General features: G+C 53.4%; 1 protein-coding gene and 1 non-coding gene across 3 annotated transcripts in view; one reads left to right on the top strand and one right to left on the bottom strand.

Annotated features, from left to right (window-relative positions):
- The window catches only part of SORCS2 (sortilin related VPS10 domain containing receptor 2), a 486,615-nt gene that overhangs the window by 291,852 nt on the left and 170,025 nt on the right, over nt 1-24,738 (top strand). For both annotated transcript variants that reach the window (XM_081580604.1, XM_081580512.1), the window contains exon 3: nt 446-545. In XM_081580604.1, the coding sequence (XP_081436730.1) occupies nt 446-545 (100 nt within the window). The remainder of the gene's footprint in view (nt 1-445; nt 546-24,738) is intronic.
- TRNAC-ACA (transfer RNA cysteine (anticodon ACA)) lies at nt 5,133-5,204 on the bottom strand. The gene has a single exon. It is a non-coding gene; the product is annotated as a tRNA-Cys (tRNA).

Below are 24,738 nucleotides of genomic sequence, written 5' to 3'. Positions count from 1 at the left end.
AGAGAGGGAAATGGACAAACAGACAGGACTCAGGGCGGCAGAGACCTTCTGTAGAACAAGTAGAACGCCAGCTGTTCGTGGGCAGGCTAGTCCTGAGTTGGCCACCCGTTAGCTGAGTGATTTCAGGCAGGAACAGATCCCCTCTGGCCCTCTGGCCCTCTGCAAGATGGACATAGGGACATAATCTGTCAGGGTTTTCTGAGGAATCAAAAAGACGTGTCCAGGACCTGCAAGACCCATCGAACAAGAGTGATGCAGCTACAGTAGAACTCACACAGACCGTGGACAGGGTGGGACACTGTGGAATGCCTGGGGCAGGTGGCTCGCTGGAAGACAGAGCTGGGCGAGTCCTGGGCATCCCCAGAGACCCCTGGCACACAGCCTGTGCCAGACACCATCAGTGCACACAGGTGTGGAGCTGACAGCTGTCGTCCTGTCCCCCCAGGTCGTCGGACTTCGGGACGTCCTACACCAAGCTCACCCTCCAGCCTGGCGTCACCACCGTCATCGACAACTTCTACATCTGCCCGACCAACAAGAGAAAGGTAGGTGCTGCGCCCATCACCTCTCTGTGCACAGGGGGTGTCACGTTGCTCCTCTGGGACCCTGAAAGCAGATGAGGCGTCTACCTCCCAGCTCTCCGCCTTACCCTTCGCTCTTCCACCTGAGTTCATTTGGACGAAGGGGTTTAAAACAGCGGCTGGGCCTGGAGTGGGGGAAGGTTATCCTGGTGTCTGTGTCTGCCCCTGCCCTGGGCCAGCCTCTATCCAGGCAAAGTGGGATGAGGGGGTAGTGGCTGCTTTGGAAGGGAGAAAGAGTCTTCCTGGTCTAGAGTCCTGGCAAAGCAGCAAAAAACAGTCTGATTGCCTGCCATTTTGTTGGTTGATTTGGCTTTTCATCTGAAGTTTACTTTCTGTTTTCTTGGCCTGAGAGAGTCTCCTGACACTGTTCTCTGCCTGGTTGTGGGTCAGGGAACTTGGCCATATCCAGATACTGCCACTCATGCCAAGTTCTAAGAGAACTTGGGCTTTTGCAAACCTAGGGTTGCCTCCTGGCCACCTTGGCATGCCAGAATGAGTCAGAGGAAGCACCCTGGGTGTGCCCCCAGCTGTCCTGCATGCTTGACTCCATCCAGAGAAACAGATCAATGTCACAGAGAGGGACCTGGACAGGTCAGGTACCTCCTGGGAAATGGGGTGTAACCCCGCACTGGGGGTTAGAACACAGAGGCTGCCACTTGCTCGAATGAGGGTGGCCCACGGGCATGGATAGAAGCTCTGATGGTGACTTTACTGGACAGGGCAGAGCAGCATGAAGCCTGGGAAGGCCTGTGTAGGCTGAGGACATCCCAGGAAGGGAGTCATTGATGCCAGAGGGCTCCATGCGGAGGGCACTGGAGGGTGTGATGGTTAAACTGACGGGGGATTACTGGGCCCAGAGGAGTCAGCGTGTGTGTGCACTTGGCAGGTTCTACGGGGATCAAGGCCCCTTTGCAGGGTTTTATGGACCATGAGGACTGGTGTGCATTGCCATCTGCTGGGGTATGTCCAGGGCATCTTGGTAGCACCTTTTAATGTGAGGTCAGCTTTCTGCAGTTTGTCCCCCCTCCCCTTTCCTTGACTTTTACTGCTGTAAAGGTTTCCTGATGGACAGAATTCGAATGCAGAGGTGGGGAGGGCTGCTGGGGGGAGGCAGAACTTCCATGGGGACACTGGTGCCTGGAGGGGACTCGGAACTGAAGAGAGAAAGCAGGGGGTTGGTTTCGCCAATGCCTGAGTCTCCCTAGACCCTGCCTGGGGTCTTCACATGCACGGTCTCACTCTGTTCCTAGAAACGAGGGGTTAGTATCCCATTTTCCGGGGCAGAAAACTGAGACCTAGGAAGGTGAGGCTACCACCCAATCATCACACAGCTGGTGGTGGGAGACCTGGGTTTGACCCTAGCCTCACCAGGGTCCAGAGCTGGGAGTTTCCTTTGTGGAGAAATGACAGTGAGTGGGAGGGAATGACCCCCACCCACTACCACCACCACACTCACAGCATCCATAGCTCAGCCTCACCTGCCCCCTGAGGGGTCTTCATGCCATGTCCAACTCCAGCCCAGGTTGGTAAGAAGACAGCTTACCAACCTCCAGGTAATCAAACCCTCCCTCTGCTGTGAGCAACTCGCCTTTCCTGAGTGCCACCCCCACTCTCTGAGCCACAGGGCTCTCCTGGGGGTGGGTGGGGGGCAGCGAGGGACACACCCAGGCAGGACCCCAGCCTAGGCCTGGGCACAACAGCGTGTGGAGCGTGAAGGCCCTTCATCGGCCACGAGAGCTGAGTGCTGGGACGGGCAAGGACAGACACCCTGCCTCCTGCCCACAGCCATCTTTCTCCCTGGGGTCACTGTGATTCAGAGGCAAGGCCAAGGAGGGCTCCTGGAGGCTGGTGATGACCCAGGCCAGAGAGCCCCATCCACCTCTAGACTCTAGGCAGCGGTGGACACAGGAGATCAAGCCACTCATCTCCTTTGCGTCCCCCAAGTTGTGTCTGTCTAGCCAGCCTGGCCCTGAAGCCATCCCCAAGCTGCTGTTCGTGGTGCTGGTGAGAGGAGACCCCACTGTGCACTGCCAGCTGGGGTGTGACTGTGGCTCCAGAGCTGGCCCCAAAGCCTGTGTCCACCTTTGCAAATGAGACAGGCAGAGGCAACAGTGCAGGCAAGGAACAGGGAGTCTCCGAGGCCGGTAGGTCAGGGAAGGCTTCACGTAGAGCCAGGCCTACAGCAGGGAGGACAGACAGACCCTGGCCCTGCATGTAGCAGCCGCCAGGATAAAGGGGGTAGGGTGGGGCTTAATGAGATGATGGACAGGAACTCAGCAAGGGGGCTTCACATAGGGCATCCGAGCCTGCCAAGGGCACCAGGAGTGAGGCATCCATGCTGGTCCCCTGGGGGCTCGGGCAGATGGAGGGTGGTGGTGGGGGCTCCAACTGGGGCATGCAGCAGAGCCTCCTCTGCAGACAACATCGGGACATGGGTGCAGGCAGGGAGATGTTTGCATCTTTAGAAAAAAAAAGAGAACACTGATCGGTGATGCCCTTGAGGGGGTATTTGATAATTTAGCCTGGAAATACCGCTGGGGGTAGACCTGCCTCCTGCACAAGCACTCAGCTGATGTTGAAGGAATGAATGAATGAGTGTGTGAGCGTCACAAACAGCAGCTGGTCCTGCTGAACGGATGCCGTGGCCTCGTAGTTTCTCTGATCCAGGATTCTTCTGCACCTGGGAGAGCAGGTGTGGAGGGCCCGTGGTATGCTGGGTGACAGCTCCCAACCACCGGGAGGGGGCCTGTGTGTGTGAGGCCTGGGGCTCCTTCCTGGGGTTGCTTGGGGCCCCCTGAATTTGAGGGGAGTCCAGAGAGCAGCACCTAGACTGGGACCCCTGTCCTGATTCCAGCTCTGACATGACCCCCCAGCCAGGGGACATCAGGGAGGTCCTCAGGTGTCTCATCTCTTAATGGGGAGATGATCAAGGGAAGATGCCAGGTGAATGCAGAAAGCACCTCGCTCATTTTACTGCCACTCAAGATATACTGACTGACAATTCCCAAAGGTGCCCCCTTCCCAGTGTCTGCCGCCTGTGACGTCACCGTGTGTTTCAAATGCACAGCCCTTAGCGCTCAGCTGATTCTCAAGAAACACGGGAAGCAGAAAACCGCAGTCGCTGTTACAAAAAAGACTGATGTGAGACATGTCAGATGAAGAACCAGAAGCCACAGGGGTTGGTGAGGGTGGAGGAGAGACGTGGGGGCCACGTGCTGGTCTGCGAACTTCTGAAGGGTGGTCCTAAGGGTCGGGGAGCAGCCCAGGCACACTGCACACCACCCTTAGAGCTCAGCCGATTCTCAGGAGACCTGGGAGCGATGGGCTAGACTGGGGGTTGGGGGCCCCATCAGGAAAATGCATTTGCTTGTCTGTAGCTTCCCCGTTCCTCAGCCACGCCCTGGCGATCATGCAGAGTACGCCAGGCCCCGGTCCAGAACCCAATGTCAATAGTCGTCACTTCTTTGTGTGGACGCGGGGCATGACTTGGGGGTTTGCATCATCACCTGCATCGCTCAGATGAAAAAACAGAGTCTCACGGGAAGCTGGGTGAGTTGTCCAGGTCACCCAGCTGGTGGGTAGCTCAACTGTCACCAATGCGGTAAACATATTGTGTCTGTACTTGGCATTGAGCAAGGTTCGAATCCAGTTCTGCTGGATGCCAACGCATGCTCTATCATACCCTCGAGCTCACCGGGCACCCTGCAGCAAAGTTCCAGGGAGCAGATAGGGGTCCCCACGTCGGTGCAAGCCCAGCCCAGCCCAACCCGCTTTGCCGGAGGTGGGGCTGTCAGTAACGTGCTGTGGCTGGACCAGACCCCATCTAACCACACTGAGCTGTGTGTCTCTGGAAGATCCCATTTCTTCTCCAGGCCTCAGCTTCCCCCTCTGTAAGATGAGGAGGTTGCACTAGGGGTTCTCCAGAGCCCCTCCCAGCTCCAGCACTCTGGACTCTCCTGGGCTCCTCCCAGCAGAGGAGCAGCAGGTGGGGGGAGATCCCCGTGAGCAGAGCCCAGACTTGGCTTTGTCCACTGTGAGTGCTGGTTTCTCCTCCACGGAGGGCAGGTTCCACTAGGTCTCCATGCTCCATCTCAACACCAAGCCCCATCCATTCGGCAGATGTGGGTTGAGGTGCTTGCTTGGTGCTGGAGAGTGAGAACCCTTGATCCAATCTTACAGATAACAGATTCAGATGAAGCACCTACTATGCGGTACAGATACCAGTTGTAGTTTAAGTACCTACTGCATGATGCGGATGTCAGATGCAGATTAAACACCTTGCTGGGCACTGGGACATGGAGGTGAGCCGGACAGACAATGCAAACCTTCTTGAACCTTTGAGGCTCTGGTGGAGCCCTGGGAAACCGAACCTCTCCTGCTGCTGCATGTCTGTGGGAGGAATACGTGAAGTGAAGTGAAGTGAAGTGAAGTCGCTCAGTCATGTCCGACTCTTTGCGACCCCATGAACTGTAGCCCACCAGGCTCCTCGGTCCATGGAATTCTCCAGGCAAGAATACTGGAGTGGGTTGCCATTTCCTTCTCCAGGGGATCTTCCCAACCCAGGGATCGAACCCGGGTCTCCTGCATTGTAGGCAGACGCTTTACCATCTGAGCTACTAGGGAAGCCCATGGGAGGAATAAGAACAGGGGCCAAAGTGAGCCCTTCCAGTGCAAGAGGTTTACCCCAGCGTGAGTCTGATCTGGGAAAAGATCGGATCCTTTATTCGCAGGGGAGCCTGTGTGAGCGTGAGTGGAGGGTCTACCTCTCCAGTTATCAGTAATGGATAGATTTTGCAGGAAGATGTGAATGCTATTAGGAGTCCATTTAGCAACAATTACAGACTAAGCAGCACTTTATAGCTCCTTAAGAGACCACTTTGCAACCTGTCTTACAAAATGAATATCCTTTTATTTTTGTCTTGCCTGTAGTATAACCAGAGCTCCCGCCTTGATGCCCATGGGCACTACATTCTACCATTGTCATGGCGTGACCCGAGACCCCGGGGGCCCCAAGGATCCCTCAGAGTCCCCGTGCGTGTTCTGTGCTGTCTGAATTCCTGATTTAGCTTTGGACTAGCAGCGCGTTTCTAGCTTGGCCCGGAGAACCCCTTGGCAGGACGAGAGGGTGTGCAGTCACAGCCCAGGGGGAGCTGGCCAGGGCACAGAATTACTTTCAAGTGTCATGGTTTATATTAAAAATTCATGTGAATTTTCACTTTACTTCATGATGTATCAGCGCTGGTTAGAATGCTAAAATCACATACAGAGACACACACTTTCAACAAAAAAAATCTCTGTTAACCTAATGACCCAGGAGAAGGCTCTGGTTTTAAGCCTCAGGACTCAGCACCCCTGGCCCAGCCACCAGCAGGCGCCCTCCTGGGGCCATGACTCCTCATTTGGGAAGCATGGGGTCAGGACAAGATCTCCATCAATTAATCTACTTGTTCATTCTGTTCACTCACCTGAGACGTCCTGAGAAATTGCCATGAGCCAAGCACTCAGGACAGAAATGAATCAGGCCAAAATCTCGCCTTCGAGAAACTCCGTGTCACAGAATACAAACCATGGCTGGGAAGAGACTGATCTTCCTGAAGAACGGCCCGAGTTCCGAAGGCTCTTGATGTAGCAGGCCTCGTATTAGGAGTTTTATGTATGCTACCTCTGATCCGTGCAACCCCCTGTAAAGTAAGGGCTTGTACATCATCTCACAGGTGAAGGAACCAACAGGTCCAGGGTCTTCTCTAAGGCCACACGTGCAGGACAGGTAATAGGCATGCCCTGTCTCTCCATCTCTGCCTCTGTCTCTTGTTGTTGTTTTGTGGCTTCAGTCGAGTCTGGCTCTTTGCGACCCCAAGGACTGTAGCCTGCCAGGCTCCTCTGTCCATGGGGTTTCCCAGGCAAGAACGCTGGAGTGGGTTGCCATGTCCTTCTCCAGCCTCTCTCTCTATCTCTCCTCAAATACTCGCGGTTCCTCGGCCTTTTGTCCCAAACCTGGTCTCCAACTCTGAGCCCCCTCGCTGGTATAGAGACCCTCCCCTCTGTAGAGACCCCGCCCCATCCTGGAATGCACGCCCCGCCCACTTACCTGGAGGCCCCGCCCCTTCAGCGCAGAGGCCCCGCCCCCTCCCTGCAGTGGAGGTTCCACTCTTTTCTGGCATGAACCCCGCCCCCTTCTCCAGCTGACCTCCTGGCTCAGTTCCCTTGTCTTGCTCCTTCACTGTGGCCTCCGCAGTGCATGGTGGGGGTCTGCCCTCAGGAGGGAGCCGAGGTTAGCCCCATCCCATGGCCTTGGCCGTTGGCAGCCCCTCCTGCTGTCACTCAGAGGACTCCGAAGGTGGGGCGATCTCTGTCTGGCCTGCCCACATTCAGAGCGGCAGACCCAAGGCAGGCCTGCTGCACCGCCCCCCACTCTCCCACCCGCGTGCCGGATAGTCAATCAGAGGTTGTTTCCCGGAGCTTGGAAGCCCAGGTATGCTCCACTGTGCTAAGCATCAAGGCCTTCATTTTGTTCCTCCTCTCACTGACATGGGTTGTGTGACTGTTGCTTTGAAATCTTCTTCCGGAGTGTTGACCAGCCTCTCCCTGTTCCGCAAAAGCCTCTGACCAGAAAGGGCTGAGGCACAGAGTTGGGGGCAGCCGGCTTGAGGGGGTTCACACGCCACCGTCTCCCCATCCTGGCTCTCTGAGGTGTAATTTGGGGGCCACATGAAACAATGCACAGGGCAGCACAGTGCTGGCCCCTGGGGTGGATGCTGCATCTGTGTTGGGTAGCGCCAGGGGCTGGTGCCCCTCCACCGAGCCAGGCCAGTATGTCGTGGCCTGCGGGCACAGTGCCCGTGCCGTGGAAACTCTGGGAGGACCAACCCCGTCACTCTGCATCTTTCTGACGCTGCTGTCAGGCCTGAGCCTGGACCCCTGCTCTGCCCTCCCATCAACCTGGGAGGACCCACTATCTCCCTGTCGTCAGGAAACAGGCTTGAGACACACACTGAGCTTCAGGCAGCAAGCTCAGGGGTGTCTGCGCCTGTCCTGGGCAGCTGCAGAGCTGGCCACACCCATGTCTATGGCCTGCCACAGTACAGGGACGTGGGCACCCTGGTGTGGCGCCCTTGCGTGCAGTGCTTACACTCAGGCTGCCTCTCTGGGCCTGTGCCCGACTGGGGCTGCCACCCCCATGAGAAACCCCTCAGCAGCCACCAGGTGCTCCCTTGGAGTGAGTGTGCTCCACCAGTTGGGGTTGGAGGGTGGGGGTGGCCGGGCGCCGGCGGCATTGGTTCTCTGGAGCAGGAGGCGGGCAGGTCTGCGGGAGATGCTTGCCTACCAGAGAGCATTCATGGCGCCCTGTGCTCCTGCACGCTTACAAAGTGAGTCATGCCCAGAGAGCACTCTCCAGGCAGGACGCGTGCGGGCCACCTGTTGTGGAACCAGGCCTCCCTGGGGAACCAGGCCTCCCTGGGAGCATCTGAGTGGGCTGTTCTCAAGAGTGAGGCTGGAGGAGTCCTCAGGATGAGATCAGATGTGCTGGGTTTTTTTGTTTTTTTTTTTTAAAGAAAGCTCCTTTGCTGTGGTGGGGAGACTGGAATGGACTGAGGGAGAGCCACTCTTCACCCATCTACCTGCCCAGTCACCCATCTATCCACTCACCCACCCACCCATCCACCCATCCATTCATCCACCCACCCACCCATCCATCCATCCACCCATCTATCCATTCTCCACCCACCCATCCATCCATTCATCCAGACACCCATCTATCCACTCACCCACCCACCTATCCACCCAACCATCCATCCATCCATCCACCCACCCATCTATTCATTTATCCAGACACTCTTCTAGCCATTTATCCACCCACCCATCCATCCATCCATCCACCCATCTATCCATTCCCCACCAACCCATCCACCCACCCATCCATTCACTCATCCAGCCATCTGATGGGCATCCATGTGGCTCCAACACTGGTGGGGTCCAGCTGAGTGATAAAGAGGCTGAACCTAGGTGGGCAGGCTCACGGGTAAGACAAGGACACAGTCAGGAGATATGTTGTGTTTAGATGATGCCCCAGCCTTCTGCTGTGAGCAGTGGGTTAACAGGGACGCGGGAGGGCCCTGGAGAGGCAGCAGACCTTAGGGGGAGTATTACAAGCCCAGGATGGGAAGGCTATGTCCACTGGCCTAGTGCATCCAGAGGTGATGTCCAGGATGCCCTCAGGTTGGCTAGGTTGGAGCAGGAGACAGTGGTCAGGGCTCGTGGTACAGAATAGTCATGTGTGCCTGCTGTGGTTCTGATTCTGTAGGGGGATCTCTCAGGGCCCCCCCTTAGCCTGGACAGGCCTCCCAGGCCTCCTTCCTGTTCTCTGGTCAGCCTCAGCGCAAAAGATGAGGCAGGCAGGGTGGCGTATTCATCCCCACCCACCTCGGCTCCCTGAGAACAAAGTCAAGGCTCCTGGAAACCCCCTGCGGTCGCCAGGCATCACCCCCTGCCCCGGCTTGGTGCCAGATCCCAGAGGTCAGTTACCAACAAGCCAGCTTTTAGGGCCTGTGGGACAGGGGGAAGTAGACCTGGAGGTAAACAGGCCTTCGCTTCCAATCAGCGATGTCCTCCATTTCCCTGGAGCGCCAGGCATCCCGTCCGGCCCAGGAGAAAAATAGCTCAATTGGGCCTGACGGTGCACAGAGCTTCCATCTCAGACATGGAGCAAAGCTCTCAAATCTCCAGCTAATGCGTGGAAAATGATGCCCTCCTGAAGCCAGTAGATTATTGCCGGAAGAGAGGATTGAAAGGAAAAAAAGCCTTCTCAGAAAACATGCCTCCTGGGCTCTGGCCTCTGGAGGTAATAAACAGAGAAGGAAAGGGATCCTGCATTTATTCTCTCTTCTGCAGGTGATGCAGAGTCTAACATCCCAAAAGCCACAACCAAAACTCAACTAGAGTGTATCAAAAATGCCATCTGGGTGCATCTTGGTGGCTGCCCACCTGTGTGTCAGGGACTCCATCCGGGTTTGCAGGTTCCAGGGACCTCCTGATGCACACCTGCCGTGCTCCGCTCAGTACTCCCCACGCTCATGTGTCTGTCCATCCAAGCTGGGTGGAGTGAGGGGGAAAGAGGCTGGGCTGGGAGCCATGGGGAGTCTCCCAAGGGCACAGCAGCATCCCCAAGGCAGGGTTGTGGCCACTGCGTTAGACATGAGAAAACAGGGGCCCACGGGCGAGGCGACGGGGTGGTGAGCAGGGTTTGGACACGTCTCTCGGGGACCCACGTTGCATGAATCTACTCTTTCCTTGCTGCAGGCCCTGGGAGGCCCTGATGTTTGCTGGACCTGCTGCCCTCCCTTGATAAATCCAAGCCTTTGGGTGGCTCTGCCTTCAGGGTAAATCAGGCTGTGCATCCTTGGCTGGCACAGAACCAGTGTTGCCACATCTCAGAGCCCCTGGGAGGCAGTTGATCACCATCCCATGGAGCTCAGACGCCTTGAGAGACTTGGCCTCCAGGTCAGCCGACAGGGAGTGGATGCTCAATCCAGTGCCTGCCCCCTCCTTGGCCCTGATGTTTCTCCTCCATCTCGGATGCCAGGAAAGGGGGGCTGTTGCTCAGCTGCATTGCCAGCCTGCCCAGAGGGAGCCCTGGAATGGGAAAACTCCTTTCTCTTCTTGGGTGGTGTAGACACCCCCCTCACCAGCCCATTGTGGCCCTGTGTCTCCATATTGGATGTGGCCTCCATTGCGGTGACAGAAGCCCTGGCTGGCTCAAGACACAGGATATGATGGACAGTGCTGTCCTTTGGGTGGGAGAGGAGGCGATGGTTTCTTTCTCTCATGCCCTAGGCCTGCCGAGGGGACCCACGCACGCCGCGTGGCACTGAAGGTCAGGGGCTGTGTCCTGTGTAGCCGGTGGTGGAGGAGATGCTGCCCCCAGGCTGAGGGCACTGACCTGAGCCTCCTGAAAAGCATGGACCCCATTCTAGGTCTCCTTGGTGCTCCTGCTCAGCTTCCCCATTAAGAATCAGCGCTTAAGAAAACCGCTTCTGATCCGCTGTTGGCCGCAGCCTGAATTTCGTCTCTCTTCCCTTCAACGACAAATGCTCAGAACACAGAGGCAGGGGAAGCGTTTCTCCTTGTGCAGTGTGGGCTCTTAGGGAGCTTAACGGGCCATAGCCTGGTAAAAGCGGCTTGAAATTGAGCGTGATTTCTGTGGAGGTTAAACCTGGTCTCAGCGAGGAGGCCCTTGATAAACAGGAGCATCTCCAGCTTCTGCCATCTTTTATTTATTCATGCTCTTTATTTAGCACCAGTACTTGTCCCCACCTCCCCAAACCACTGCCAGGGCTCCACCCCAAGGCTACACAATCAACTCCTGCTGTAATGAGTCAGCTGGTCTTCTCCAGCCCTTTATCCCCTCAGGCACATAAGCAGAACCCTGAGGATGGTCCTTAGCACTGCCATCTTCCTTACCCTCTACATCCCGCCCATTGTGGACGCTCGTGAGTGCCCTGGGCCTCTCTCCATCTCCTCTGCCACCCCAGCCTGAGCTACCCTTCCTCTTGCCTGGTTCACCCCAGTGGCTCCTCATGACTCCAGTCCCCTCCGACCTGCATCCCTCGGCTTCCAGAGCTCAGCTCTGCCGGGATATCTGGCCTTCTATTGTTCTTCGTGTGAAACCCAGGCTATCTGCGTCCAAGCCTCATCTCATGCCCAGAGGCTCCTGCCTGCTGACCAGCTGGCCATCAGAAGGGGCTCTCCCTTCCAGCTCAGGCCCTTCCCCATGTTCCTCTCGCTCAGCGTACATGCTCCTGAGTCCCTCCTCTCCTAAAGTGGTTAGGACAAACGACACCTCTCCATCCCCTTGCTAGGGCCAAAAAATGACTCCCAAAGATGTCCATGCCCTAATCCTCTGGACCTGTGAATACTTACCTCTCACGGCCAAGAGGACTGTACAGAGGTGATTAAGCAAAGAATCTTGAGGTTGGGAGATTATCCTGGATAATCCCCAGGGCTGACTGTTGTCACTCTAATTCTTATAAGAGGAGGCAGGGGGATCAGAGGAGATGTAACAAGGGAAGCAGATGGTCGCAGGGTGGGAGGGCTAGGAGGAGTCAGGAGAGAAGGGAACCGGGAGACTGGAAGATGTTATGCTGCTGGCTTTGAAGATGGGAGGCGCCACGAGCCCGGGACCGCAGGCTCCTCTGAGAGCTGGGAAAGGCTGGGAGTGGATTCTCCCCTGGAGCCTCCAGAAAGGAGCCAGCCCCACCCACATCTGGACTCAGACCTCCAGAACTGAAGACAATGCACCTGCGTTATTTTAAGTCACGAGGATGTAGTAATCGGGCCACAGCAACCGCAGGAAACTCAGGCCCTAACTGGGGTCCTGGGGTCCTGGGGCCCCCAAGCTGGCCTGGACTGGGAACACCGTGGTGTCTGTGCTTGTAGAGAGCCAGCACCATGGGGATCCCTGGGGCCCCAGGGCACCTTACATCCTTTTGGTCTCATCGGCATCAGGGTGAGGGTTCAAGGGCTTCTCCTCAGAATGGAAAGAGCTTTGCAATGTGGGGACCCAGACAGAGGACAGTGGGCAGGTGTGTGTCTGTGGGGACACTGGTGGTGATGATGGGCGTGCTGGTGCTGGCGCAGGCAGTGGGCATTTACAGCAGCCCCAGGGAGAGGAAGGTGAGGCTCCCTGACATCCTGGCAGTGGAGACGCAGGTCCTGGGTCCAGGCAGAACTGGGACTTGGGGAAATTTCCTGAACCCCTCTGAGCCCTGCTGGGGAAGTGGGCACTGTCTTCAGGGGGGTTTCTGTGAAGATTCACAAGGTGCTTTCTGGGGTGCTGGGCATGGGGTGGGGCACTGAGCCATTGGCAATCCTGGGAGCAGTTTTGGTGACACTGACTGTTATCCACTGAAGCCACACGGGCTGAGCCACAGGCGTCCACGGACAGGTGAGCAGCCTGCAGCTCAGAGATGGAGTGATTCTTCAGGGTCAGGGTGGTGCGGAGGCGTGGCACAGCTGGACCTCATCTGGGCAGGGGTTCTTACCATGCCCACCCTGGCTCCTAGCTCTGTAGGGGTGCAAGGTGAATGGAGGGCTAGTGGAGGGAAGCCCAGGGCAAGTGCTTTGTAGGCATGTTTTCAGTATCTGCCTGTCACCCAGCTTTGACAGTTGTGTTCTGTAATTTACAGTCGTGCCCTTCCTCCACTTATGTACAAATACTCCAGTTTCTGGGAATCCCACAAGTCATGTGGTTTATCCAAGAGGTGTGGCTGAGAAATCGTTAGCCACAAGGGGAGATATAAATCAAAGGAACAGGGATTAGATTAGCAGGGAGGCTGGAACAAGCCGCTTCACCTCCCTCTGAGCTAGACGTGAGTTGGACATCACCCCCTACTTACATCACTCCCTGGAAGTCTTTATGGGAAGGACTTGGGGCCACATTCGTGCAGCAGGAAGGAGGCCTGACTGGTCCGTGGTGTCAGGCTTGGGTGCCAGAGTGATGAAGCTGCAGTTCCCATGTCACATGGCAGCTGGCTGTATGTGATGTTTGAGGGGCCTTCCATTTCTAGTGTCTTCTGTTCTACTTGTCTTCCTTTGACAAATCAGCCACCAAATAAATACCTGCCCTCACCTCTGTCCCCCATGCTGTATTATGAGGACTAATTTGATTGCAAGTAATATGAAGTAAATAGGAAAAGGAGTACGTCAAGGCTGTATATTGTCACCCTGCTTATTTAACTTATATGCAGAGTACATCATGAGAAACGCTGGGCTGGAAGAAGCACAAGCTGGAATCAAGATCGCCGGGAGAAATATCAATAACCTCAGATATGCAGATGACACCACCCTTATGGCAGAAAGTAAAGAAGAACTAAAGAGCCTCTTGATGAAAGTGAAAGAAGAGAGTGAAAAAGTTGGCTTAAAGCTCAACATTCAGAAAACTAAGATCATGGCATCTGGTCCCATCACTTCATGGGAAATAGATGGGGAAACAGTGGAAACAGTGTCAGACTTTATTTTTTTGGGCTCCAAAATCACTGCTGATGGTGACTGCAGCCATGAAATTAAAAGACGCTTACTCCTTGGAAGGAAGGTTATGACCAACCTAGACAGCATATTTAAAAGCAGAGACATTACTTTGCCAACAAAGGTCCATCTAGTCAAGGCTATGGTTTTTCCAGTGGTCATGTATGGATGTGAGAGTTGGACGGTGAAGAAAGCTGAGCCCTGAAGAATTGATGCTTTTGAGCTGTGGTGTTGGAGAAGACTCTTGAGAGTCCCTTGGACTGGAAGGAGATCCAACCAGTCCATCCTAAAGGAGATCGGTCCTGGGTGTTCATTGGAAGGACTGATGTTGAAGCTGAGACTCCAATACTTTGGCCACTTCATGCGAAGAGTTTACTCATTGGAAAAGATCCTAATGCTGGGAAGGATTGGGGTCAGGAGGAGAAGGGGACGACAGAGGATGAGATGGTTCGATGGCATCACTGACTCAATGGACATGGGTTTGGGTAGACTCCGGGAGTTGGTGATAGACAGGGAGGCCTGGCGTGCTGCGATTCATGGGGTCGCAAAGAGTCAGACACGACTGAGCGAGTGAACTGAACTGAATATGAAATCACTCAAACAGGAAGAGCAACACACTGGCTTATGTAACTGTGAAGACCAAGGGTAGATCTTCCTCCAGGCATAGCTTGATCCAGGACCTTTAATAGTGACATTACGACTCAGTGTCTGTCTCCCCACTTCTTAACTTTGCTCTCCTGGAGCCAAACTTCAGTCCTAGGCACAATTTGGCTGTTTGGCAGAATAGATGATCTCTGGCCACCCCAGGCACATATGATCTGTAGCACCACGATCTCAGAAGGGGCAGGGGTCCTTTTCCAAGTAGTTTCAGCACAGAACCCAGGGAAGACGCTCATTGGCTGGGCTGGGGTCATGAGACCTCTTCCTGAAGCAGTGGGTGTGGCCAGAGGGAGCTTGTGCTCCGATTGGCCAGGTCTGGTCATATGTTCTCCGAGAGGTGGGGATCAGCCCACCCAGGATGGACTACAGTGAGGGAAAGATGAGTCTCCAGCCAGGTAAGTGTGGTTTTGTAAGGGCAGGTAGAAGCTGGAACAGCCTTGTGCCCATGTCCACCAGCGTTTACTGACGTTGCTCCTGTTAAATCACTTCTAACTATACTGTTAAAAAAGTCATTCCTTTTTTGAGGACTTTTTCTTTCAAGCCTCAAACTCTCTCTTCCTGTCTCTTTAAACACAGCAGTAAGTGTGTATTTTTAGCTTTAAAGAAAGACCTCACAGCTAGACTTTTCAGCCAGCTTGCCTTCCTGTGGAAGAGCCTTGCCTGCCCTGTTCCAGATGTGGACCCCAGTGGACCTGGGGGGCTTTGGGTGAGGAGCTTGGGGGGTCCCCATGCCAGCAGGCCCTGAACCCAGGCCATAACTGAGGGCATTGATAATCTTCCTGTCACTGGTCCCTTTCCCTGCTTTCACTGCTGTGGGGTGAATTTTGGCAGCCACTGGCCTCTGGAGACCCTGTGTCCTCAGTGGGGCCCATTGTTCTCTGCACAGGAAGGTAAGACTATGATAAAGATTAGGAAGGGCCCAGCACCCAGCCAGGTGTATGGTAGGAGCTCAGTTAATGCCTGTTCCTTCCTATGCACACTCACAACCTGCTGCCTGCACAGAGCTTGTTGTCGGGGTGCGTCTCATCCATCTTCCCCAGATGAGTGAAGGCTCCTCCAGGGCCCACACCATGTCTTACCCATCTTTGCCCCCAGGCCTGCCCAGGACAACCACGTCACAGGCCCCTAGGGACTGACTAGAATGTACACATCAGCTCCAGGGCCAGGGGCACAGGGAAGCTGGCTATAAAAGGCAGGATGGGATGGGCAGAGAGTGTGAGTTCTAGGGTTGGTTGGCAAAGCCTGGGGGAGTCAAATGTAGCACCAACAGAAATCTGCTGATGAGCGGGGCTGGGGCATGTGGCTGGTGGTGATGGGAGACAGCAACTCCTCCTTACAATACGGGAGGCAGCCTGGGATGCCTGACTTAAGGTTGAGCTCTGTTAATTGCACTAAGAGGTGTAGCGACTGCCCAGGACTTGGCCCCTCTTTCCAGCTACCCTGTTCCTGAGGTTTTTGGGTCACCCCCTTGGTTGCTTTGAGCTGGCCATTTAAGAGATGCTGGATAGAGCTATAAAAAAAGGGATTGAAATTCTCAAGGGAAAAAACCTTTGATATCGCTCGTCTGCATCTCGCAGCACATCCCCCCCCTTCCCACGCCGAGAAATGACTGCTTTTATAAATGGGATTCTCGGGTCAGAGCTCTGTGGGGCCTGTCCCTCCATCCTGGCTCGGTGGGTACACAGTGACCCCCTACTCTGGCTCAGAATTCAACCCCATGCACTACTGAAAAAAATAAAGCCCCTCTAGGCCCCGGCCATGGTGAGTCTCAAAGCCCAGGAGAGCCAACAGACATGGAAATGGGCAGTCCTAACACAGGGTGCATCGTATGTGCTGGACCAGGGGGTAACGAGGGCCACGACCTGCAGAGAGGCACCTGGCAGAGATCACGGCTCACGCAGCAGCAAAGAGCCCACCCAAGTGGGCAGCATCCTTCCGTCTCTTGGATCATGGTTGGACTGGGTGGGCTTTGCCACCATGAACTTGATGTCAGGTGTGGATTCCCAGCCTCCTCCCTGCAGACGTTGGCCGCCTCCCCTTGTGAACACAAGGCAGCCCGATAGCCAAGCTTCTCATCAGATGACTTTTATGTTATTTTTAAAAACTGATCAGCGTTTCCTGGGCCGAGTCCCAGTTTGTGAAAGGAGACTGTGATTAGGTGTGTGAATAAATTGTAATACACAAATAATAGCAGCCTGTAATTACACGGGTATAGGAGAATCATTACATGGGTAATTATGCTCTGTAGCCGGCAGTCCTGCCCGCTCTGCAGTTCCTGGTGTTCTTAATGGCTGCGGGCGCTGTAAGTGCCTCATGCAGCCCATAAATAGATACCTAAGGACACGGCCGCAATAGGAATTCTAATTGTCATGTAATTAGACAGCAATTAAATAGTTATTTGTCCCACATAAATCAGCCATTATATGTCCTCCAAAGTCCTGCGATACTTTTAACAAAATGTGGTTGTCGGGCAAAGAAATACATCTTTTCTCCCCTAGAGCAAGGGCTCATGTGAGTCCCGCACTGTCGTTTCTAAGGGTCTTCAGTAATGTGTGTGATGTCACCAGGGTTTCTGGCCTCTGAGTTGACCCGTCCTTTTTCTGGCCTCTGAGTGGAAGGTGAAGATTCCAGGAAGGCTTGCTCCTGGAAGCCTTGCTCCCCGCGGGCACTGGCTCTTTCACCAAGGCTAGGAGGGTGATCTTGTGCTAAAACCTGGATGGTTGGGACTTCCCTGGTGGTTAAGATTCCACACTTACAACACGGAAGCCGCAGGTTCGATTCCTGGTCAAGGAACTAAGATCCCACACGCCACACTGTGTGGCCAAAAGAATCAAACCTGGTTGGGGTTTTAGTAAAATAAAAGTTATTTTATTTAATAAAAATAAAACCAGAGCAAGGGCATCTCTAGACCACGGCACTGATTTCTCCGACAAAACAGCGTCCGTCCCCGCCCCAGCTTTCCAAGTTCTCGCTAAGCTGACTAGGAGGACGGAGCATAGATAAACTGCCAGAGACGGAGACTAAGCTAGGACCTGTGACCTTCCACTCAGCAGGAAGTTCATGAACCAGAGCAGCCCTGCCCACCAGCAAGAGGTTGGGAAACCCCCCCATCCAAAGCCCTGCTGGGTGGGCGTCTCGGCCAAGGCACGCGGCTCCCCCTGCCCCCTGCCCCTATGAGGCAGGAAGCGGTGTGGGCACCGCTCTGGGGCAATGACGTCCTGTGGTGCGCGGCCCCCGCAGGGCGGCCACCGTGGATGGAAGGGGGGCACTTAGGACAAAGGACCGTGACGCGATGCAAGCTCCCAGAAAGGAAGAAGCAGTGGGACGGGAGTGAGGGGTGGGGGAACACTTGTGAGATCCCAAACTTTCCACGACCGGCGAAGGGCGTTTCAGAGGCCGGAAAGAGTAGGGGAAACGAATTAGGGCGTTCTCACCAATGAAGGGGCTCCAGACCAGAGGGTCATAAGAAGGAAGAGGCTTTAAGAAAGAAAAGAAGGAAGACGCCAGACAGAGAAGGGGAGAGAGGGCCAGCCTGAGAACCACAGGTGTTTTCATATAAAAACTCAGAGCGACAGGACCGGAAGCAGTGATCAGAGATGAGTTGGCGTGGGTGGAGAGGGCGGTTCTTAAATGAAATTTTAAAAAGTGCCCGTTAAGCCTACCTCACATTCTGCCTTGTTTTCTTTAATTATGAGGGTAAAAAGTCATTTTTCTCAAGAAAGAAAAGCTCTTTGTGAAAGAATAAGAAGCAGGCCATTACAGACATGCTTTCTAATATTACATTTCAAAATAATAGAATGGATTTCAGGGTCTGCAGATAAGGACATAAAAGCTGTGATCTCAGGATTTTATCTGCACCTCAGCTGTCATTTGTAGGTTCAGGGAATACAGAGGCATCTAACTTAGAGGACCAGGCCTCTGTCTTGAAAGGAAAATGCCAGAAAAGGTATTCTGGCAACAGAGGGTTGGGTTAAGCTCAGGGCTTTGAAGGCAGAGAGGGTCTGGCATAGAGACACAGGAGCAGGACTGAGGCCAGGTAAACAGCAGGTTCAGCTTCAGCAGATGCTGTAACCCTGGATAGAAACCAAGGGTTTCTATCTAGCACATGTCAAAAATATATTTTTTTTGGAAAGAAAAAGCCATCATCCAAAATCTGGTTAATATTAATTAGGACTATGATGTATGCTGGGCCTGCCAGGTGGTGCTAGAGGTAAAGAACCCGCCTGCCAATGCAGGAGACATGAGACACGGGTTTGATCCCTGGGTCAGGAAGATTCCCTGGAGGAGGGCATGGCAACCTGCTCTAGTATTCTTGCCTGGAGAATCGCATGGACAGAGGAGCCTGGCGGGCTGCAGTCCACGGAGTTGCAAAGAGTCGGACATGACTTAAGAGACTCAGCACACATGCCTTATGTTGGGAAAGTCAGGGAAGGAAGATGAAAGTGGAAAAGAGGCTTCTGGACTCCTGTCCAGACATTGACAGAAGCCAAAGCCATGCCTCATTCCTTATTTTGGTAGTTGGGAAAATGTAAGTTGAAGAATATTTTTTAGAAACTTTAAAGAATCTTTCGTTGAAAGGGATCAGGAAGTTTATTGCTCACGTTGCTGGAGAAGAGAAATGCAAGTAGAACCACCATGTGGCAAAAACCACAAATGCATGAGCCAGCAGGAGACCGTGTAGACCAAGATGGCAACTATGAACACACCTCCCTCGCGACCATGAAGCAGACACTGACTCCTTGCCCCTGATCCTCCAAGGGGAGCACTCAGCCTCCTGGGAGGGATGGACATGGACGGAAGATGTCAAAGGGGGAACCGCACCTACTTTAAAATACTCCTGGGTCTCACCTGATAGGCTCTGATGTTGGAGGGTTGCATACTGTGAGCTTGAAGATGCTTTGCAAGCTGTAGATTGTGAAAGATGTTTGTTACTGTGGATGGGTAGATGACAGCAGTGAATGGCATTATGATATTATTAGAGGGACTAGGAGCAGGGACGGGGGAGCCTGGTGGGCTGCCGTCTATGGGGTCGCACAGAGTCGGACACGACTGAAGCGAGTTAGCACCAGCAGCAGGAGAAGGAACCCCCATCAAACCCTTTCCACCTCAGCTTTGGCCTACTTTCTGTTGCTAGACATTCTGCCATCAAGGTTTTAAGTCCCCAAATGAACTTAACAACCCCCCTTGAAATGGTTAGAGGTACACTATTTAGAATATGTGGAAATAGGAAGATGAAAAAGATGTCTGCCTTGTCCTCAGGATGTGTTTTTTACAGACAAAATTATTGAATGTCATTGAAACACATTTAAGAAGATGCCAATGAAGGAAGACTATACTGTGTTGATGGGGGAAAATCAGTTTAGCAAAGAAGCCAATTCTTTTCAAATACATCTGGAGACAAGGCACTTCTGCATTAAACACCAATAGTTTTGGGGTTGTTTTGTTCTGTTTGAACTTAACCAGCCGATGTGGAAATGAACACATGCTGCAGTTGCACAGTCAGACACGACTGAGCAACTGAACAACAAATCAAGGAGCAAAGGACCAAGAACAGCCAAAGAAGGCTCTGCAACCCTGAAGGGCAAAGCAAGTGCCTTGCTTCACTGGAATACCCAGAATTATCACAACAGTTGGCGTGTTCTGAAAAGACAAGTTGACCAATGTGACCAAACCAGTGCCTGAGGACAAACGCAAATGCGTACAGAAACCTCAGGCCTCGTGGCTGGTGGGGAAGGGGCGGCATATTTTAAATGGTGGCAGGGAAGTTGGTGATGCCCTTGACGAGAAATGAGACTGAACCCCACCCCAACTACACATCATTCATTCCTAGTGGACTAGACACTTGTACAGAGAAGGCAAACCCAGAAAACTCTTAGAAGATAAAGCAGGAGAATGTTTTTCTGACCCTGTTATGAGGAAGGATTTTCTCCAAGACAAAGGTCAAATCTTGAAGGAGATGGAAAACTTGAACGCTTACACACGCTTGTGGAGACAGCAGGGCATTCGGATACCTGGCAGAGACACAGAGTTAAGTGCCAACATCGAGGTTTGCAGAGAGCGTGGGAGCCCTGAGGCAGGCCAGGTCCCCAAGAGAAATACCATGTGGGCTGAGCTGGTCACACAGGGAGAGAGGGAAGGGCTGGGGCACTAGAGAGAAGCATCATGGCGTAAATGCACTGGTATGTGGGGACAGGTGTGTGGGGACAGGTGTGTGGGGACAGGTGTGTAAGGACAGGTGTGTGGGGACAGGTGTGTAGAGACAGGAGTGTGAGGACAGGTGTGAGGGATGCAAGCTAAGTGCCTGGAGGCTGAGGTGCCAAGGCTCAGGGAAAATGCAGAGATGCCATCACAGCTGTGACCCTCCCTGGAGCCTTCTGCTCAGCCTGGCCCGTCACCAAGCTCTTCACACGAGGATGGAGAAGTATCGTCCAGGTGCATGTCCTGTTTAGGCCTCTCCTGGAAGCCGGAGTTGAGATCCCAAACACGCAGATGACCTGCCCAGGACCCCTTCAGGATAAACCCATCCTGGGCATTAAAGTGATGGTAATCGCCTGAGACAGATCATTCCAGAACCTCCAGCTCTGTGAGTGGGTCGCTATTAAACTGTCTTGTTTTAATGGCCACTTTCCCATGGAGCAGTTAGGTATAATCCTCTGCAAAATTGTCTGGGAATGGCTTACACCGGGCAGTGTTCTGATGGCGCTTGCTAGCAGACACCCAGGAGGACTCCCCACACACCTGCGTGGGCTGGCAGGACCCAGAGGAAGACAATGGCACCCCCACCGTGCCGGGCAGGCAGGTGGCAGGGAGGATCTGGGGGAGGGGGGTCCATTCAGCAGTGCCCAAAGCCAGCCAAAGCCAACATTTGGGGAAAGCACCCAGTTCTCAGGCTTCCCTGGTAGCTCAGATGGTAAAGAATCCGCCTGCAATGCAGGAGACCAGAGTTCGATCCTTGGGTTGGGAAGATCCCCTGGAGAAGGGAATGGCAACCCACTCTGATATTCTTGCCTGGAGAATCCCATGTACAGAGGGGCCTGGCGGGCTACAGTCCATGGGGTGGCAAAGAGTCGGACACGACTGAGCAACTAACACACACACACACACACACACACACACACACACACACACACACCCAGTTCTCATTCATCCATCAGGTAGTCAGTGCTGGAGAGCAGACAAGGAACAAAAGAGACACCATCCACAGTTTCCTTCCCCTGAGGGACAGAGACATTGACTCAAACAAACTGTTAGTGGAGGAAATGCATAATGTTAGAACACATCACTTTCAAAGTCGCTCTGGTAGGGAATTCCCTGGAGGCCCAGTGGGAAAGCATCCACCTTGCAGTGCAGGGGACTTGGGCTTGATCCCTGGTCAGGGAACTAAGATCCCACATGTGGTGGAACTACTGAGCCCCTGTGCTCTGAAGCCCTTGCGCTACATCTACTGAGCCCGTGCACCACATCGAAAAGATCCAGTGTGCTGCAACTAAGACCCGTTGCAGCCAAATAAGTACATTTAAAAAACAAAGAGAAGTCTCTCTGGTAGAGGGTCCTGGGGAGTTCTCCCTGAAAAAGTGGCACTTGAGCCACTATCCAAAGCAAGAGTTAAGCAGGTGAAAAATGGGAAGGAAATAGCAAGTGCAAAGTCCTGAGGCTGAGAGAGCTGGAGGAAGGCCAGCGTGGTGGAAGGCAGCAGAGGCAGAGGCATCTGGGGAAAGTGTTCAGAAAGAATAAGTGAGATGGCTTGTAATTAGCCTGGGCTTCCCAGGTGTCACAGTGGTAAAGAATTCACCTGCCAACGAGGGAGATGCAGGAGGCAAGAGTTTGATCCCTGGGTTGGGAAGATCCCCTGGAGGAGGAAGTGGCAACCCACTCAGTATTCTTGCCTGGAGAATTCCATGGACAGAGGAGCCTGGCTGGCTACAGTTCACAGGGTCGTAAAGAGTTGGACATGACTGAGCAACTGAGCATGCACACACACATGTAATTAGCATAGCAATTGCCCACTGGTGAAGAATGCGTCTGAATTGACTACAGCTTCTGGGGACAGTCTGTGCTAAACAGAGGATGCCAACATTGAGATTCTATCTGAAAAGTCAGCTCTGGAGGGATAGGGAGAAGACCCAAGTGGAGGCCACTGCCTTTGTCCAGGTGAAGGGTGATGGAGGTCTGGACTGTGGTCTTCAGCCTTCAGCAATGGGAACAATGGGGTCACCCCTCAGAAGGGGAAAATGCTGGGGTAGGAGTGGGTTCGTGGTGAAAATAATGAATTTTCTCTGGGGTGTGTTGATTTTGGAGAACCTTGAGAAGTCCAAGTGGGAAGCAGGTGTTTGGATGTGTGAGTGAGAACATTTGAGGAAGGGTTGGTCTGGAGATCCTTGTGTAGAAAGTGTCAGCTAGAACTTGGGCACAGATGAATGCTCCCAGAGGGGATGTGCAGAGCCAAAAGAGGAAGATGCCTTGTCCACCACTGATGGGTTGAGCTAGACACTGTGCAAAGAGAGAGGAGACCAGGACCTGGTCCTAGGCTGATTGCAAATCCACACAAGTCCAGTCTTCACAAGAAGAAGAGTTCAAGAGCATACAGTCATACAATTAGGTTCCAGAGTTTGCTGTTCATCCACCCACACACCCAACCATCCATACACCCATCCGTCTATCCACACATCCATCCATCTATTGACTTTTCCATCCATCCATCCATCTACCCATCCACTCATTCACCCAACATCCATCCATCCACCCATCCAACTGCCATCCATCCATCCATCCACATATCCACCTATCCATCCAACTCATCCATCCATCTACCCATCCATCCACTCATCCACCCACATCCATCCAACCACCCATCCAACCACCATCCATCCATCCATCCACCTATCCACCTATCCACCCAACACCATCCATCCATTTGCCCACCCATCCATCTGCCCATCCACTCACCCATATATTCTTTGGATTTTCCATCTATCCACCCATCCACTATCCATCCAACTCATCCATCCATCCACTCATCTACCCAACATCCATCCATCCACCCATCCAACCGCCATCCAGCCATCCACCTATCCACCTATCTACCTAATACCCATCCATCCATTTGCCCGTACATCTATCTGCCCATCCATTCACCCATACATTCCTTGGACTTTCCATCCATCCACCCACCCATCCACCCACCTACCCATGCACCCATGCACCCATCCACCCATCCATTCACCACCCACCCACCCATGCACCCATCTATCTGTTCATCCACCCATCTATCCATCTAGCCTTCCATCCACCCATATATCTTCCCTCCCTCCTTCCATCTCTTCCTTCTTTGTTTCCATCCATCCATCCTATCCATCCCCCATTTCTCCCACTTCACCTGTGCCAGGTATACCACTGAGGCACTCTGCACTCAGCGGAGACACAAGTGTGCAAACATGGCATGCAAGGGGGGGCAGTTGTCACAATGAAGTCCTCCCATGGGGACGCAGAGGAGGGGCAGTTTAATCTGCCTTGTCTGTAGGGACCAGGGGTTGGGTGAGAGGCTTCCCAGAGAAGGGACAAGTCATGAGGATTTTGAAGGGTCATTCAGAGACTGAAAAGGAGAAAGGGTATTCAGCATCCTGGCGAGAAATGCCTGCGTGACAGCTCAGAGGGCAAAATGCCCAGCTTGGGTCTGGCTCACCTTGGGGGTGGGGATTGGCAAGGAGTAGATAAGAACAGACAGCATTAGTTTATCAAAGGTTCATGAATAAACTGGTGCTTCTAAGTGTTTACAGGGACTCGAAACTGTCTGTATATTAAACTTACCATTTGTATCCTTACAGTCACGGAATTCACTCATTTAGTTCAATCAGCAAATCAATCAGTCAATCACTCCATTAGTCATTGTCCCAGAGAGTGTTCGAGGTCTTTCCATCTTTCTTCCTCTTACACTGACCTCAGATGCATCACCCAACTGGACAGACGGTGGGGACGTGGAGGACGCAGATCTCTTCGTGTATCTGAGCCTCAATTAATTCATCTGTAAATTGGGGTGGGTGACGCTGTTCTGGCTTCTGCCTGTTGTTAGATACAAATGACATAAAGACCAGAAAAGGCTTTGAAGACCGTCTGTGCTTTACAGACTGTAGAGCGTCCTGGCAATGCGAGGACTCTTCATCACACTGATTAAGTAGATAGAGATTAATAGCCAAGCATGAAACCTGAGAATTGGATTAACTGCTCTGGGCTAGATTCTGTTATCATAATGATAATCATTTGTTCACCCAATGAATATTTACCAAGTGCTTTTCCCACATCAAGCACATTTAGAAAGGGTCTGTCCTCCTATGGATGAGCCGTTCAAAGCCCCTTGCTTTGAAGATGCCTCTGGGGAAAGCACAGGGGGTCCCGGGGCTCCTCTGGAGGAGGTAGTGGTTGGAGCTGAGCCCCAGTCTATGTGATGCCGCCCCTCCCCTCCCCAGTCCCAGTGATGCCT

The sequence above is a fragment of the Giraffa tippelskirchi genome, chromosome 1 (assembly GCF_054371585.1).
Source record: "Giraffa tippelskirchi isolate mGirTip1 chromosome 1, T2T-mGirTip1v1.2.pri, whole genome shotgun sequence".
Classification (NCBI taxonomy): domain Eukaryota; kingdom Metazoa; phylum Chordata; class Mammalia; order Artiodactyla; family Giraffidae; genus Giraffa; species Giraffa tippelskirchi.
Note: the sequence above shows the minus strand (reverse complement) of the source record. Positions and strands in the feature narration are given on the sequence as shown.